This window comes from Silurus aristotelis (genome assembly GCF_946808225.1).
Source record: "Silurus aristotelis genome assembly, chromosome: 9".
Classification (NCBI taxonomy): domain Eukaryota; kingdom Metazoa; phylum Chordata; class Actinopteri; order Siluriformes; family Siluridae; genus Silurus; species Silurus aristotelis.
Window position 1 is genome coordinate 8,057,054 of NC_139582.1, and position 14,203 is coordinate 8,071,256.

The 14,203-nt window shown below is 36.4% G+C and overlaps 2 protein-coding genes across 2 annotated transcripts in view; one reads left to right on the forward strand and one right to left on the reverse strand.

Moving 5' to 3' along the window:
• Positions 1 to 305: 305 nt before the first annotated feature.
• Positions 306 to 7,051, forward strand: lin7c (lin-7 homolog C (C. elegans)). The gene is made up of 5 exons (XM_083550079.1): positions 306 to 479; positions 2,016 to 2,134; positions 4,077 to 4,148; positions 4,364 to 4,573; positions 4,891 to 7,051. The coding sequence occupies exons 1-5, from the start codon at positions 443 to 445 to the stop codon at positions 5,056 to 5,058; spliced, it is 606 nt and encodes a 201-aa protein (XP_083406205.1). The 5' UTR covers positions 306 to 442; the 3' UTR covers positions 5,059 to 7,051.
• Positions 7,052 to 10,179: 3,128 nt separating this feature from the next.
• mybpc3 (myosin binding protein C3) overlaps positions 10,180 to 14,203 on the reverse strand; it is a 36,632-nt gene continuing 32,608 nt past the window's right edge. The window contains exons 27-30 of the mRNA XM_083550091.1: positions 12,917 to 13,076; positions 12,534 to 12,670; positions 12,150 to 12,336; positions 10,180 to 10,604 (exon numbers count right to left, since the gene is read on the reverse strand). Of these exons, the coding sequence (XP_083406217.1) occupies positions 10,573 to 10,604; positions 12,150 to 12,336; positions 12,534 to 12,670; positions 12,917 to 13,076 (516 nt within the window). The 3' untranslated portion in view covers positions 10,180 to 10,572. The remainder of the gene's footprint in view (positions 10,605 to 12,149; positions 12,337 to 12,533; positions 12,671 to 12,916; positions 13,077 to 14,203) is intronic.

Here is a 14,203-nt window from a genome sequence, read left to right on the forward strand (position 1 = left end):
ATAAAATATAATAAAACTAATAGTAAAACAACCACTAATGTACAGCCCCTAGTTTTGTAATAGAGCGACTGCGCAAATTAGATGCAATTCAGTAATTATGCCTTTTGAGCAGTAGATGGAAATGTTACCTAGAAGAGAGCCAGCGGCGTGAATATTAATAAAATATTCGCTCCATAGAGCTCTGCCAGTTGTTAAAGTATATTATTCAAAATAAAAATGCACCAATATGTGTTTTACAAAATGAGGTTTTTTTTGTGCCTCTCTGTCTCTGGGACAGAATTGTATGCGCATTTCCTGCGCAGACAGGATGCGCTGAAACTCTTCCGTTAATCTCTTCGCATTAGTGCTTAGCCACTTGCTACTAAAATAGCCGAGAAGACACAGCGAAAGCTGCACACCGAGCCATTCCCCGACCAGAAGTGGATTATCCACGGCTGCAAAAATGGCCTCGCTGGGGGAGACGGTGCGATTAAAAAGAGGTAAATAGTGATAAATTATTCACGCTTTTTGCGTCAGCGACGTGATCCGAACAGACTGGCAACGATGCTAGTCTTCGACACCTCTAGCTAGCGCTGCTAGCACTGTTCATTTGTTTTAAAGATATCAAATAATTAATTATGTTTTTCCAAAGAAGAATCGGACCTCAAATCCGCTATATATATATATATATATATATATATATATATATATATATATATATATATATATATATATATATATATATAATATAATATCTCCTTATAAATTAAAATTGAATTAGTTCATTCACCTCTGTGCGTATAATTGAAGGCGTCACCGAGTAGCTAGTTATTGTGCGCGAAGCTACTTATAATAAAGCGAGACAGAATCCCAAATAGTTCATGAATTTATTAATAAGGGACTTTGTAAGGTGTAAATGCCATTATAACATACCCCAAGAAGTGCATTTACGTACATATAAAGTAAGGGGATTGGGTTTGATCCCTGGAGCCCTGCGATACCATTAACCATAATGATCATATGGCAATATGTTAAATCTGTTTGGATCAAATGGGTTTAATGGTTTGGAGATACAGATCCAGGATATATTCAAGGTTAGTTTGCATGTCTTAATTTGGCATAGATCTATAGTTTTTAATGTAGGGTCTAATAATAATAATAATAATAATAATAATAATAATAATAATGATAATAAAACGCTAATAGTTTAACACTTTATTTTTTATCATTTTGCTACTGTGTAAAAACACAGTTCATAAACAATGCTGATTACCTATTAATAATGGTTAAAGTTATCATCATTGAGCTTTCACTTGAACCTCATTAACTCAATATAAACAGCCAGAAAATAAAATAAAAAATAAAAAAAAACAATTGAAAGCCATGAGACTTTCACCCAAATATTACTGTCCACACTGTGATAGTTATCTATATATTTTTTTGCCTAGTTTGATTATGTTCATAAAAGATGGCAAAATCTGTCCTGAGGAGGACTGTGAAGAGTATTTTACACTTAAAGTGGTCTGCGGCTGCAAAAAAATCTTGCGACCGCCTGCTGCAGATTATCTGTGACTGCTGTATATCTGTCATGTCAATCACCATGGAAGGTGTATTAGGTCAGACTAGTCTTCTTTTTTTTTTTACATTAGATTTGTAATAGTTAAATGGGTTCAACGTTCATTTATCCATCCATTCATTCATGTTTGAGACTCTCTTTATGAAATAACTTCCATGTTTTTACATACAAGTTAGTAATGGAGAAAAAAAGAGTTCTGTCTGGCATTCACCATCAGATCTTTGCAGGGCACTTTTATAGAAAATGTCTAAATGTAACCATTGTAACCATTAATGTGTGCTGCATAGCCTCAAAGTGTAATTATAATTGCTCAGAAGCAGCCAATAATAGTAACTATTATAGACTTAAGTCTAACATTCCTTGCCAAAAAAACAAAAAACTTCTCTCACAATGGAATAGGTTGGATAGTAAGGCACAACAGGTAGATTTTTCTTGCCTCACAGAAATCTTCTCTTCCCAGACATTTCTCGTGCCATAGAGTTGCTAGACAAACTCCAAAGAACAGGAGAAGTACCTCCTCAGAAGCTGCAGGCTTTACAGAGGGTTTTGCAAAGTGAGTTCTGCAACGCTGTACGAGAGGTAAGCATCGCAATGTGTCCTCGATTTCTAGCGAGTAGCATATGGGACTCCCCATTTTATTTTATCATATAATATTTACATTGTGGTAAATGATTAAATATTTATTTTTGTCAAATCATTAACATATCCCCTATATTTTTCTCAAATTATTTTGGTCTAAACACAGTTGTGAGGTGGTTATTAAATGTAGAAATCTATGCAATTCATCTTTAGAACTGGTTTTAGCTTTTTAGAGGAGAGATTTATTTATTACTTCAAGTAGGAGGTGCCTCAGCATCTGTCTACACCTGCTAGTGCTGAAAAAAAAGGTTCAACCCATTTCGGTTTAAGACTTCGTTCTTGGACATGTTATTACAAACAACATGCAGAGTTCACTAGGTCATGTTCTGTTGAGCATCTTTTTCACTAATCAGCTTTAAGCCAAGTGATTCAATGTGTGCTGCCAAGTTCATGTTCGCAAAACGAAAGACCAGTTGAAATCCACAAATGGATTCTCCCATCCAATTTTTTTTTTTCTTTCAGGAAAGTGGGTCTCAGATGGCAAGTGCCATTACTCGTGTGGTTCGCTCAAGACTGTACTGGCAGTTGAGTTAGTTCTTTCCTGCTGCTTTGTCATCTGTCGTTTTTGTACCATCAACCTCTAGAGGCCAGAAACGCAATGTGGTGCAGTCCACAAACCATTACCTCATAAGCATGCAACCCAGTTCAAGTTGCAAAAAAATGTCAACGTGTATTTAGAACATGAAAAAGGGTGAAAACCCTTAGTTCTTTAACAAGCCTATGCTTATAGCTGTAATAAGGTTTGGTGCAGCTTCTGGATATCTGACACTAGAACTGGTGCATCCTGAAACACTTATACCATTTTGTGTTATCCTACACAGAGTACATTTTGCACCACATGATCCTGGTTTATCCAATTGTGCCATGTGCTAGACTTGATGGAGTCGGTCATAAGCAACAGATGTGTTCACGAGGTCACACTTCTAATTCACTAAAAGGAAAACACAGATTATATGATGTTAAACATTTGTTCAAGGGCCACTTTTCGTCCGAAGTGTCTGTGCATTTGGGCTCTCAGGTTTCCTGTACACTTTGTGGAAACATGCCAGTAGGTGTATCAGGTACAGTATATTGCCCCTAGGTGTAAATGAGTGCAAGCATGGTGGTCTAGAATGTACTGATGTTCTGTCCAGGATGTTTTCCCACCTCACACAGCGTATTCCCTGCCTCGATCGTAACCCTGACTAGAATCAAACAACTACTGAACAATGAGTTTATTCACCATTGCAGCATTACCATTTATTTATCAAGTTAAATGGCCCATTGACACCTTGGTCTTGACCCAAGCCTACACATTCTCATCTTCATGCCTGAGAAAAGTTCAACTCTTGTCTTATCTCTCAGCCTACACACTCACTTGTTATAAGATCCCCTGCAGTGTAGTGTCTGCTTCAGGTGCATGATTATAGTTTTCAGAGTGATGACCTAGTTTGAGCTACTCTCCCACCATTGATGATGATCATGAGCATGATGGGGTGTAATAGACGAGCTCTACCTCAGTAGCTGATCAGCACCCTGGCTTCTGAATGACTCAACAGTGCTATCCAATTTAAAGCTGTTTATTCACTCCTTGCTCCACACCTCTAAGGACTTGCACTCATGGAACATCTTAAAATAGAAGTGCAAGTCTATGATCGGGTTCCACCTGCATTTTGAGTTATCTTCCTAATTAACCGATCCTAGAATAGCCTTGTTCCTCAGAGATGCTCTTGTAAATACTGGTCTGGATTTTGCATTAATGCACTAGATAATGCATTAATTTAAACTGGTGGACTTTGGGTAGCAGTGCTTTAGATCAGATATTTTATATATTTATATATTAAATTGAACAGATTGACATTGACTGTGGCTTTTTTTTGTTTTTGTTTTCTCCTGTTTACAGGTTTATGAGCATGTGTATGAGACAGTGGACATTAACAGCAGTCCAGAGGTTAGAGCTAATGCCACAGCAAAGGTAAACTAAATGATACTGTAATCTGAACGACTAATGATAGTTATTTTGAAATGACATGTCAGACCCTTGATGCATGTCATGTTGTAAGGAAACAATTGGTTTAATTTACTGTATATAAATACAACGGTCTTTAATAACTATCTATATATAAAATGTGTGAATAAAATATGGACTTATGCTTGCACTTTAGCATTCACACTCTGCATGTTTCCCAGGCCACAGTGGCAGCATTTGCTGCAAGCGAAGGCCATTCCCACCCCCGCGTGGTGGAGCTTCCGAAAACCGAGGAAGGCCTGGGTTTCAACATCATGGGAGGAAAAGAGCAGAACTCGCCCATCTACATCTCTCGCATCATCCCCGGAGGCATTGCCGATCGTCACGGTGGCCTCAAGAGAGGAGACCAGCTACTCTCGGTCAACGGAGTGGTATGTAGGCGGCTTTGATGAGCGTAAATATCTGAGCGAAATTGGAAACGTACCAATTCCATTGGATTCAGAAACAGTATTAATGCTATTACATTGGAAGATATTCACATTTGTTCAGTAGATGAGCCTGTTCTCTGTAAACTTTTGTTTTAGAATTACTTGCATGTGACTGTAGGCCATATCACAGTTTGGAGCTCATGTTCACCTGGATGTAGTATTAGCTGTAAACTTTTTCTGAAGTGTTTGCAAAATGATTATACCCTGTTATAACCAACTAATGTGGTGTTTCTTTTCCCTGTTCATTTTTCTACCCCTAGAGTGTGGAAGGAGAGCATCATGAGAAGGCAGTGGAGCTCTTAAAGGCAGCTCAGGGCACGGTCAAGCTTGTAGTCCGCTACACCCCAAAGGTTTTGGAGGAGATGGAGTCTCGGTTTGAGAAGATGCGATCTGCCAAACGCCGGCAACAGAACAGCTACCCACAGTAGGGTAACCTGTCTGTGGCTCTTTTGTCATGTCTCTCTCTCTCTCTCTCTCTCTCTCACATTCTTTCTGCCCAGGGACATATACGGCACTTCTTTTTTCTGCTTTTATGGAATTTTCTAAAACTTCCCAGCCAGTTTGAGCACGCTCTTTTTCACAATTTTTTGAAAATAAACACTACCCCCCCCCCCACCCTTTTTTTTTTTTTTTTTTGTGTGGTTACACTCAAACACAATGACATGCAATGTACATCACTCTGTGTCAGATGAAGGTTATGGGGTCAGGATTACAAAGGGGACCACCACAGATTGGCTTCTGAGGTTTAAATTAAAGGATAAAAGTTGAAAAGTGCCTCAAGAGCTGAAAGAAGAATTTTTATTTTTTTTTTATAGCTCTTTAGAGCCATTTGGGTTCTACGATATTGTATGTTACATATACTGACGAGAGCAAAATGAATGTACATTTCATCTTCTAAACAAACACTTAAATTTGAGATGAGTGCAATCAGGGCATTGGGGGTAGGAACAAAATGTGTCATCAGGTCGGCTGGAAAGCTACGTCACACTGCTCAACAAGAAAGAACACTATCATTACTTTTATGTCGTATCCTTTGTTTTATTGTATTGTAATTTTAATAAAATAAAAAAAGATGTATTTCATGGGGTTGGAGGGTGAATATTTTCACACATGATAATGCTTGTTTCACTGGGTTATGGATTGTGCAAAAAAAATTTTGCACTTTTTTTATTTTTTTTACTAGTTTCTAGATTTTTGTTTTGTTTAAGAATTGCAATTCTACAGCATAATAAAGCAACACGGTAATATATAAAATGTTGGACTGGTGATGTAGATGTTAAGCACTGACCCCCTTAACACTAAAAACTTGGGTTAAAATATTTTATTGAGAGAGTTATTTCTTTTAATTATACCCCAGACATATTTCGTAGCATAAAAATTATATGTATATGCAGTCGCTTAGGATCTATTTGCTAGTCCTATTCGTTTGTTTTTGTTTTTTTTACTACATTTGATTAGTAGTTGCTTTTTTCTTTTTTTTTTTTGTTACTAACATTTTTCAGTCAACTTCACTGAGTCAGATACACTATTCAGTAAACACAGCGAAGAATGTATTCCTCATCCTGCTCGTTCATTTAATGGCAATATTTGTACCAATTCAGAAATCATTCCACGGACGATTCTCATTCTTACACTTGTTCCGTGTACTCATGATGATCTAAGGCAACATTTTCAAATGTGTTTTAACCCCAAACGCACATTTTGACTGTCATGATTTAAAAAAACGTTTCTTATTCATCTGATGAAATATTAAGCATGTTCGTTAATCATGGAGAGATGTGAGGGGAGCTGGTCTGATCTTTAGCGGGGGGGCTTCTCATAATTCAAGCAGTTAAATTTTTCTTGTAAAACATTCTGGAAAATTGAAAGTCAGATGCTTTGTTGTTCTCTAATGTTTTGAGAGCTCAGGTTGCATTTCTCCATCTTTGACTTTCCCTGACATATCACGACCTGAGTTACACTAAGCAATAAAGCTTGCTCTTCTTTCACCAGCCCCTCACTATTACATCTGTGTCACTGTTCACTTTTTGGAAGGCTTACATGCTATTTTTGTAACCACATTTTTCTTATGATGTTTTGCTTGCCTTATTTTGATAGATTTTAATCACTGGATCCACTTTTTCCAATGAATTATTTGTATTACTATTTTCTGAGGACGTCCCATCGTTTCTTCGAGTACAAAGACCAAAATGTGCAAATTTTTTCTGACTGCTATTTGATACCCTGTTTAATGTCCAGTATGCTAATTTGGGAATGTTGCTTTAATGAGCCTAGATATTAATGTATCATTTGACATTGCTCCTCTTTCTTGGTGAGTTGTCTTATGTAGACATGTAATGTAGCTGCATAGACTTAAAGATTTCTACCTAGGTTTATTTCAGAGTAATTTCTGGCTGCAAAAAATAAATAACACAAATATTGGCTTTTTGCTTTTCTTACTTTTTTTTACATTTTTATATTGAATCAGATTCGTTTAGTGCATTTTCCTGCTTTTCCGAATTTTGTATTTAAATCTTGCTCGAGTGTGTTTTTAGGATTCATCTTTTAATTTTTTTGACATTCTTTTATCGCTTTGTCATTATAAATCTTAACACTAGGGGGCACTGTGAGCTAGTATATATTTGATGTGGATGTTTATAGGGATCCTGAATATGAATTAATTTTCCAAGGACAGTGATTAATTTATTTATGTATTTATATAATTATATACTTGTTATATAATTTAAAAGTAAGATCAGTGCCACAATTACAAAGCAAACACCTTCAGTTACTTGTCTTATTTATGGCTTGTCTTCATGTACATTTCTCATGTGTAGTCTTAGTCTCAGGTTACAATTCCAAGAGCATGCCTCTTTAGAGACCCATTAATAACTTTAAGGTGTGAGGCATTAGAAGTGTGTTTAATGATGAAAAATAAGACTGTTGACAGTGTGACAGATGGATGTTCTACTCAGCTCCACCCCCTCCACTTTCTTGCACGGTGTACTACTGTCTTGAGAATATGTATGTTTCACTTGAGCTATTCTTACTGTAGGCGATGTACAACACATGCTTGTTGTGAAACACTAGTTCCTCACCCTAGAAGAAAATCAAGCCTACAAATGGGATTTGGGGACTAACACTGAAGCTAGTAAGGCTGATGTTTTACCGGTTGGTGCATGAGTGTCGCACACGTACACAAACATTTTTTTTTTTGGTTTGTGTTTGGCAGGAGCTGTAAAATCTTTTGATGTGGCCCATGTCTCAATAAGTACAGGGACAAAAGTGACAGACCGTATATAGGGCTGGTCAAAAGTGCACATTCCCAGAGCATGTGTTCCAGTGATGCTTGTAATGAAAAGCAAAAAAGCAATCGTTCTTCAGGTGACCAAGAACGTCAGTGCATGACGCGATCAGACCCGAATTCAGCAAGAATAACTACATCCAATTCATACACTTTTTTACACAAATATCTGTACTTTGTAATTTTTTTATTTTTTAACCAGGCTCATTATTTTAGTTTTAATCTATTTGTTGACATGATCAATATTTTCAGAATATCAGCCTATTTTTCTTGTTATTGTGCGGCTTTTTCAATATACCACTGGTGTATCTTTTCCTGGTTATCATGCATCGCAGACGTAGGGTAGCCTAGTCTGAAGCTGACAACGAGCAGGGCAGACGGCAACAAAAAGTATTTCTAACGTGGATGAGACCGAAGGAGTCAGCAATGTAAACATTACTTTTTTCCTGTTAATCATCTTTGCTTTTCTTGTGTTCTAAATGGTGGTTGTTCAGAGCCCAAACTTCTTTACTTTAACTTGAGTGAAAAAGTCTAGTCAGTACTTCAGATTTTTCCAGAGTCATTTAAAACACAAGTATCTGTACTTCTACTTGAGAGAAGGATGTCTGAATTTGTATAATTTTATACTATGATAGACAGATTCTGTCAAAATGGACATTTTCTTCCATGATGACTCTGCCCCCATCCACAAGGTATGAGAGCTCACTGAATCCTTTTGATGAGTATAACAATTATGTAAATGACACTGACTGTAAAAAAAAAATTAACTATCAATGGGACTAAGGTGTTAGAGTCCATCCTCTATAATCTTCCAAACACCACATGAGGTAATACCTTTTAAAAAGATGGTAAGTCATGGATCCAGTAGATCCAAAGACTTGTAGAATGTAAACCAATTTGCTTTAAATCTTTTAAAACATTTGGTGTCCCAACAACCCAGTAATGTTTTATGTAGTGTATTAAACTGTAGATGTTTCAAGATACACCATACTGCTTCTGGGGCTGTGGAAGGTAAAACATAAAAAAAAGGTTTATGGAACAATGTTGTCAAAACACGACATACACTCCGACGCAAATGAATGTATTACAAATGAAAATCACTTTCTGCTAATAGGAGGGTGTCATGAATTGCCTAACGTATCCTAAACCAAGAACAACAAATATTCAATGATTGTCATTCAAAACAAAGTGCAGCCTTGGGACGGTAAAAAATGTCACAATAAATCTATAAAATCTACAACAATAAAATTATTCCTCATAGCTCTTTAAATATGAAGTAGTTTATTCACTGATGACTCTAATTCTGACATGTTCTTTAAAGCCCTGCATGCCTGGGCCATGTTACAGACAACTGATTCTTCCCAGCACTGCACCAGTGTACTCATGGTGGAATTCCAGACACGTCCTGTCATGCTGTTCATGCTTGTCTATTTACTGTGTCCACTTCAGCTTTCTGCAGGCGTTGTTAAGTTAATAGTCAGTGCAAATTGCAGTTATGCTGCTTCCTCTTATGACTCGAACATAAACGAGGGGTGTTCTGAGAAAAGGCTATAATGCTATAACTGTGATTATTTTGAAATCAAATGTATTAAATTTAGTAGAAGGGTTTACTTTAATGGTGTCATTATCAAGGCTAATTCCGGTTTGTATTGGCAGATTGTCATTAAGAGAAAAAGCCCCAGTCTTTCTAAGTAAAAAAAAAAAAAAAAAAAAAAAGACGTTTTATTTTTGGCAGCTACTTTATAATATTTTCTAGTAACAAATGATGGCGGATTATGTTGCATTATTGTGGAGCCAAGCACTACTGCATAATTATTGGTCTATCAGTGATTAGTCCCATTGAAACTCTTGCTAGATTTGATTACCATTTGGGCTCATACATCTATAACACATCATACAAAAAATTGTGGAAATATAGATAAGATAAGATATACCTTTATTCGTCCCACAGTGGGGAAATTTCTTGAGGATGAGGAAAAATAGTGGGGGCAAGAACATAAGCACGGTGGATCATTTACTTCATCACTCCAACCAAAAAATACCTTTGGAGCAGAACCTATAGTAGCTTGCATATTTTTCACAATAAAAACAGACATGACGTTTTTTCTGTTCACAGTATTTTTTATTTGAAGGAAATGCATCATAAAGTGATAGCAGTACAGTCTTTAAAGAGTTAAAACCATAAATCACAAAGGCAGCAGTTAATCTTTTTAAATATATATGTAATAATTTTGCTGAACTAGAAAAAAACATCAGTGGTGGGCACTTTTACTGTGCATCAATCAATAAGTTTTTTATTAATTTATTATTCATTAAAATTACATTACAACATACTTCTAGGTACAAGAGAGAAAACACCATATAAACGAAAACAGTGACGATTATGCAGATAAAACCATTAGTATATTTACCACATAAAATGAAATGATATAAACACAAGGCACAAACAGCAATGAATGAAATGTTGAATGGATTTCCGGCAGCCATATTACATAGAAGCTTTGGGTGTGAGCATAAAGTTGAGTGACCACACAAACACAAATAATTCTTTCTGCTTTATACTGTAACCTCTGACATGTCCTGAGCTCAGCGGGAAGCCCGGAGGGATAACAGAGTCCCTGCCATGTCCATACTCGAGTGTGGACTCAATCTGAGCAGCTCACTTCTTTGTGTCCTCTTTGGTAATTGGAGCTGAAAAGCAATGGCAGAAACATGATGTTTATAACATGACTGAGAATTTGAAATTAATTCATTGCTGATGTTAAAGAAACCAAACTGTTTAAAGTAATCATAAAGGTGTGATATTTGGAATTTGGAAATAATATATTTTTATTGCAAAACTTTTTTAAATATTAGCCTGTCTGTAATAGTAAGAAAAAATTATATACATATATTTGTCATGCTTAAAAGCTATAGTAACCTGTAGTTTTTTATCAGCTCCGAAATGGAGTAAAGGTAGCTGATCATGTCTTACCTTCAAAACAATTCAGACAGTGTAAACCTGAGTTTATTCACGAGCTGGGGAAGTCAGTAGCAAAGGGTGAAGACAAACAGGAAACAGCAACGAGGAAGGATTAATGTGAGGCACTCATTTTGACTTATGGATCTCTTTGGAAAAGAATCCATACTGGACCTTTGAAATATATGCCGAGTCAGGGTTTCTCAACTACCAATACACACTGCTCTGAAAAGATTATACATCTATTTAAAGGCTCTCCTCTTTGTGGCCAGATGGTTCCAGTCCTAGGAAACCAGGGTCTTATGTACGTGAATAGGGAGAGACCAAAAAAGAAAAAAAAAAACTAAACAAATTTTACAGTTGCCAAAAAATGTAAAACATGAATAAATAATCTTGTTTATAATTTATTTGAAACATGACTGGTGACTGAAATGTACGTTAGAGTATCACGTTACAGAACTCATGTCGAGGCACTTTTTTTTAACTACAGATACTTTAAAATTTCTCACATAACGAGTCCATTATAAAAACACATTTTGAACACCTTATGTCCTGAATCTCTGTGTGTGTGTGTGTGTGTGTGTGTGTGTGTGTGTGTGTGTGTGTGTGTGTCAATGTACACATTTAAGAATACAGCCTCATTTCAAGCTTGTATTTTAGGCAGTGACCTGAAATTCGGCAAGGCGGCGGTGTCCCTAAAAACAGTAGCTGAGAAACGCAGCACTCGGATGCATTCTTAGGTTCAGCTTTCAAAAGTTAATCATCCAAAAATAAAAGACATTTGATATATGCCAGAATACTCCATGTTTCTTTAATATTTATTGATTAAAAAAAATACTAATGCAAGTTGTTCAGAGCCAGTCATCAGTCTCTGGATTTCATTTTATGATGATTAATTCTGGACTTGAAGTGGATATGAAGGAAAACTGTGATTTTGTCATAGAGTTCCTTATTTTCTGATCAGCCTTGTTGAAAATTACCACCATAAAGTAAAAAATGAAACCATTGGATGGATTCTGCTTTTATGGCAGCATATATCTACAAATACAATGCACAGACCCTTGAGATAGAGAGGTATATTATACATATATGATGATTGTCACTTATATATGCCCTCATATTTAACTGTATGCGCTACAGTAAAACAGGAAGCAGACAGTTATGCAATTAATTATTTTGGGTTTATCAAACTAACAAGACACGTGTCAGTCTGCATGTGTTATTTGCTTTGGACTATGAATTAAAAAAAAAAGCCTAGGACAATGTGAGGTACTTACACCGAACCTCCAGCTTGCACTCCACAGTGTCTTCTCCACTGGCGTTAACGGCTTTACACGTGTACACGCCTCCATCGAATGGACACGGCTTCCTGATCTCCAGGGTCAAAACGCCTTGCTTGCTGAGCATGCGGTACTTGGCTTCATTTGTGATGTCCACCTTGTTCTTGTACCATGTTATTTTGGGCTGCGTAAATGAACAGTAATATTCAAGGAAGTCGGTAGCAGTTCTTGACTGATTGTGAAATTTACAGTTGAAATTGGCTGCTTGATTTATTATAACAAGCAGTATTTTAGCTAAAAAACTTTTGTATACAGATGAAAAATAAAATGATAAAATGAGCCAGAATATTGCTTCCTGCCTCGTGTTTCAGCTACGCATACCTTAGGAATGCCTCTTACAGCACAGCTGAGAGTAGCATTGTACCCTGCGATGACTGAGCGGTTCACCAGCGGGTGTGTGAATTTGGGTGCCTCTGAGAAGTCGTGATCTTTGTAGTTGGGTGGCTTGTAGTCAATGCCTTACATTAGAACAAAATCATAATATTCAAGTAAAATCATGATGTCTGTGATGCTGCATGTACAAGACTAATATTAAATGAATATGAATAACCATTTGTAGTGTAAAGACACACATCCTATATCTGTGCCTGACTGACTTTACATCCAAATTTTATAGTCAGGTGTCCACAAACCTTTGCCAATAGTGCACATATGAAATATTTTATATGTCAATAGAATTGCTGTATAAGTGCAGTTCCTCTCACCTGTTTTCTGGATGTATGCACTGTCTTTAGAGTTGCACGGCTCCAGACTCAGGCCTACCATGTTAATAGCAAACACTCGGAATACATACTCGTTCCCCATGATCAGGTCAGACACCACACAGTGGGTACGTCGATACTGCTCGTGAACCGTGTACCACTCCTGTCAAACACGTACAGTCGTTTGTAAATATTAGCACCTCCTTTATTCTTTTCAAAAGAGTATTCAAAAGTTTGGAAATGTGACATTCTTGTTTATAATCAACAAACTAGGCAATAATACAAGAATTGGACAGAGAATGGACTGGAAGAAAGTTCTGTGGTCAGTTGAGTCCAAATTGGACATTTTTGTCTCTAACATGACTGTTAAGATGGCAGTCTGGTAAGATGTATCCAGATTGCCTCACAGTTACTGTCAAACATGGAGGTAGTTACCGGACCTACTGTATATCTCTGCATCAAATCGATCAAATTTTTACTCATTTCAAGCTCTAAATAGACTTTTGGGAGATAATTTGTTGGCAGATAATTTTTCAACTTTAAGCACTTATTTGTAGAAAAAAGAAATATAATCGAGTAAGAACAAGCTGAATAATCTTACATATTAACTCAAATATTGTAATGATAATTATTAGAATATTACATTTGCCTATATTAAAGTATATAATATTGCAATTACTTTTTATAGCAATGTGTCATACTTCCATCACAAACAGAAAGCACAATGTACTCTGTCCTAAAGAAACTTGTGGGCAATACAAACTCCTTTCATAAATGTTAAATGTGGTATAATGATCGATACCATTGACACCATTGTGGTATAATGACCAATACCATATGCTCGGCTGTGCCTTTTAATATAACAAGACCGTAAATATGTTCTATCTGCTATTTTCTTAATGGATATAATTTTTGTTAGTTGTCATATTATCATGCAACATACTCTAATCCTTATCAAGCAGTCAATATTGTATATCATCTTTTAAAAATATCTAACCCTCAGCATTAACCTCTAATGTTTCTGTGTCACGTTGCCCATGTATTAATCTAATAGCTATTAGCATGACAATGTAGGTTGAATGAGTAGTCCATAGTCCTAAAGAGCTTTAATATTTAGCAGTAGGATGTCTCTGGTTTCTGACTTGGATATTGTCATGTGAAATGTGATGATCCCGAGCTCCCAGCTCATTGTTCTTTATGCACTAAGAGTAAATGTGCCCTAATACAGATGAGTGGTGTAAGTCTTATCCAGCCACTAACCTTGTAGAGAACAATGAGAGGAAGAATGTG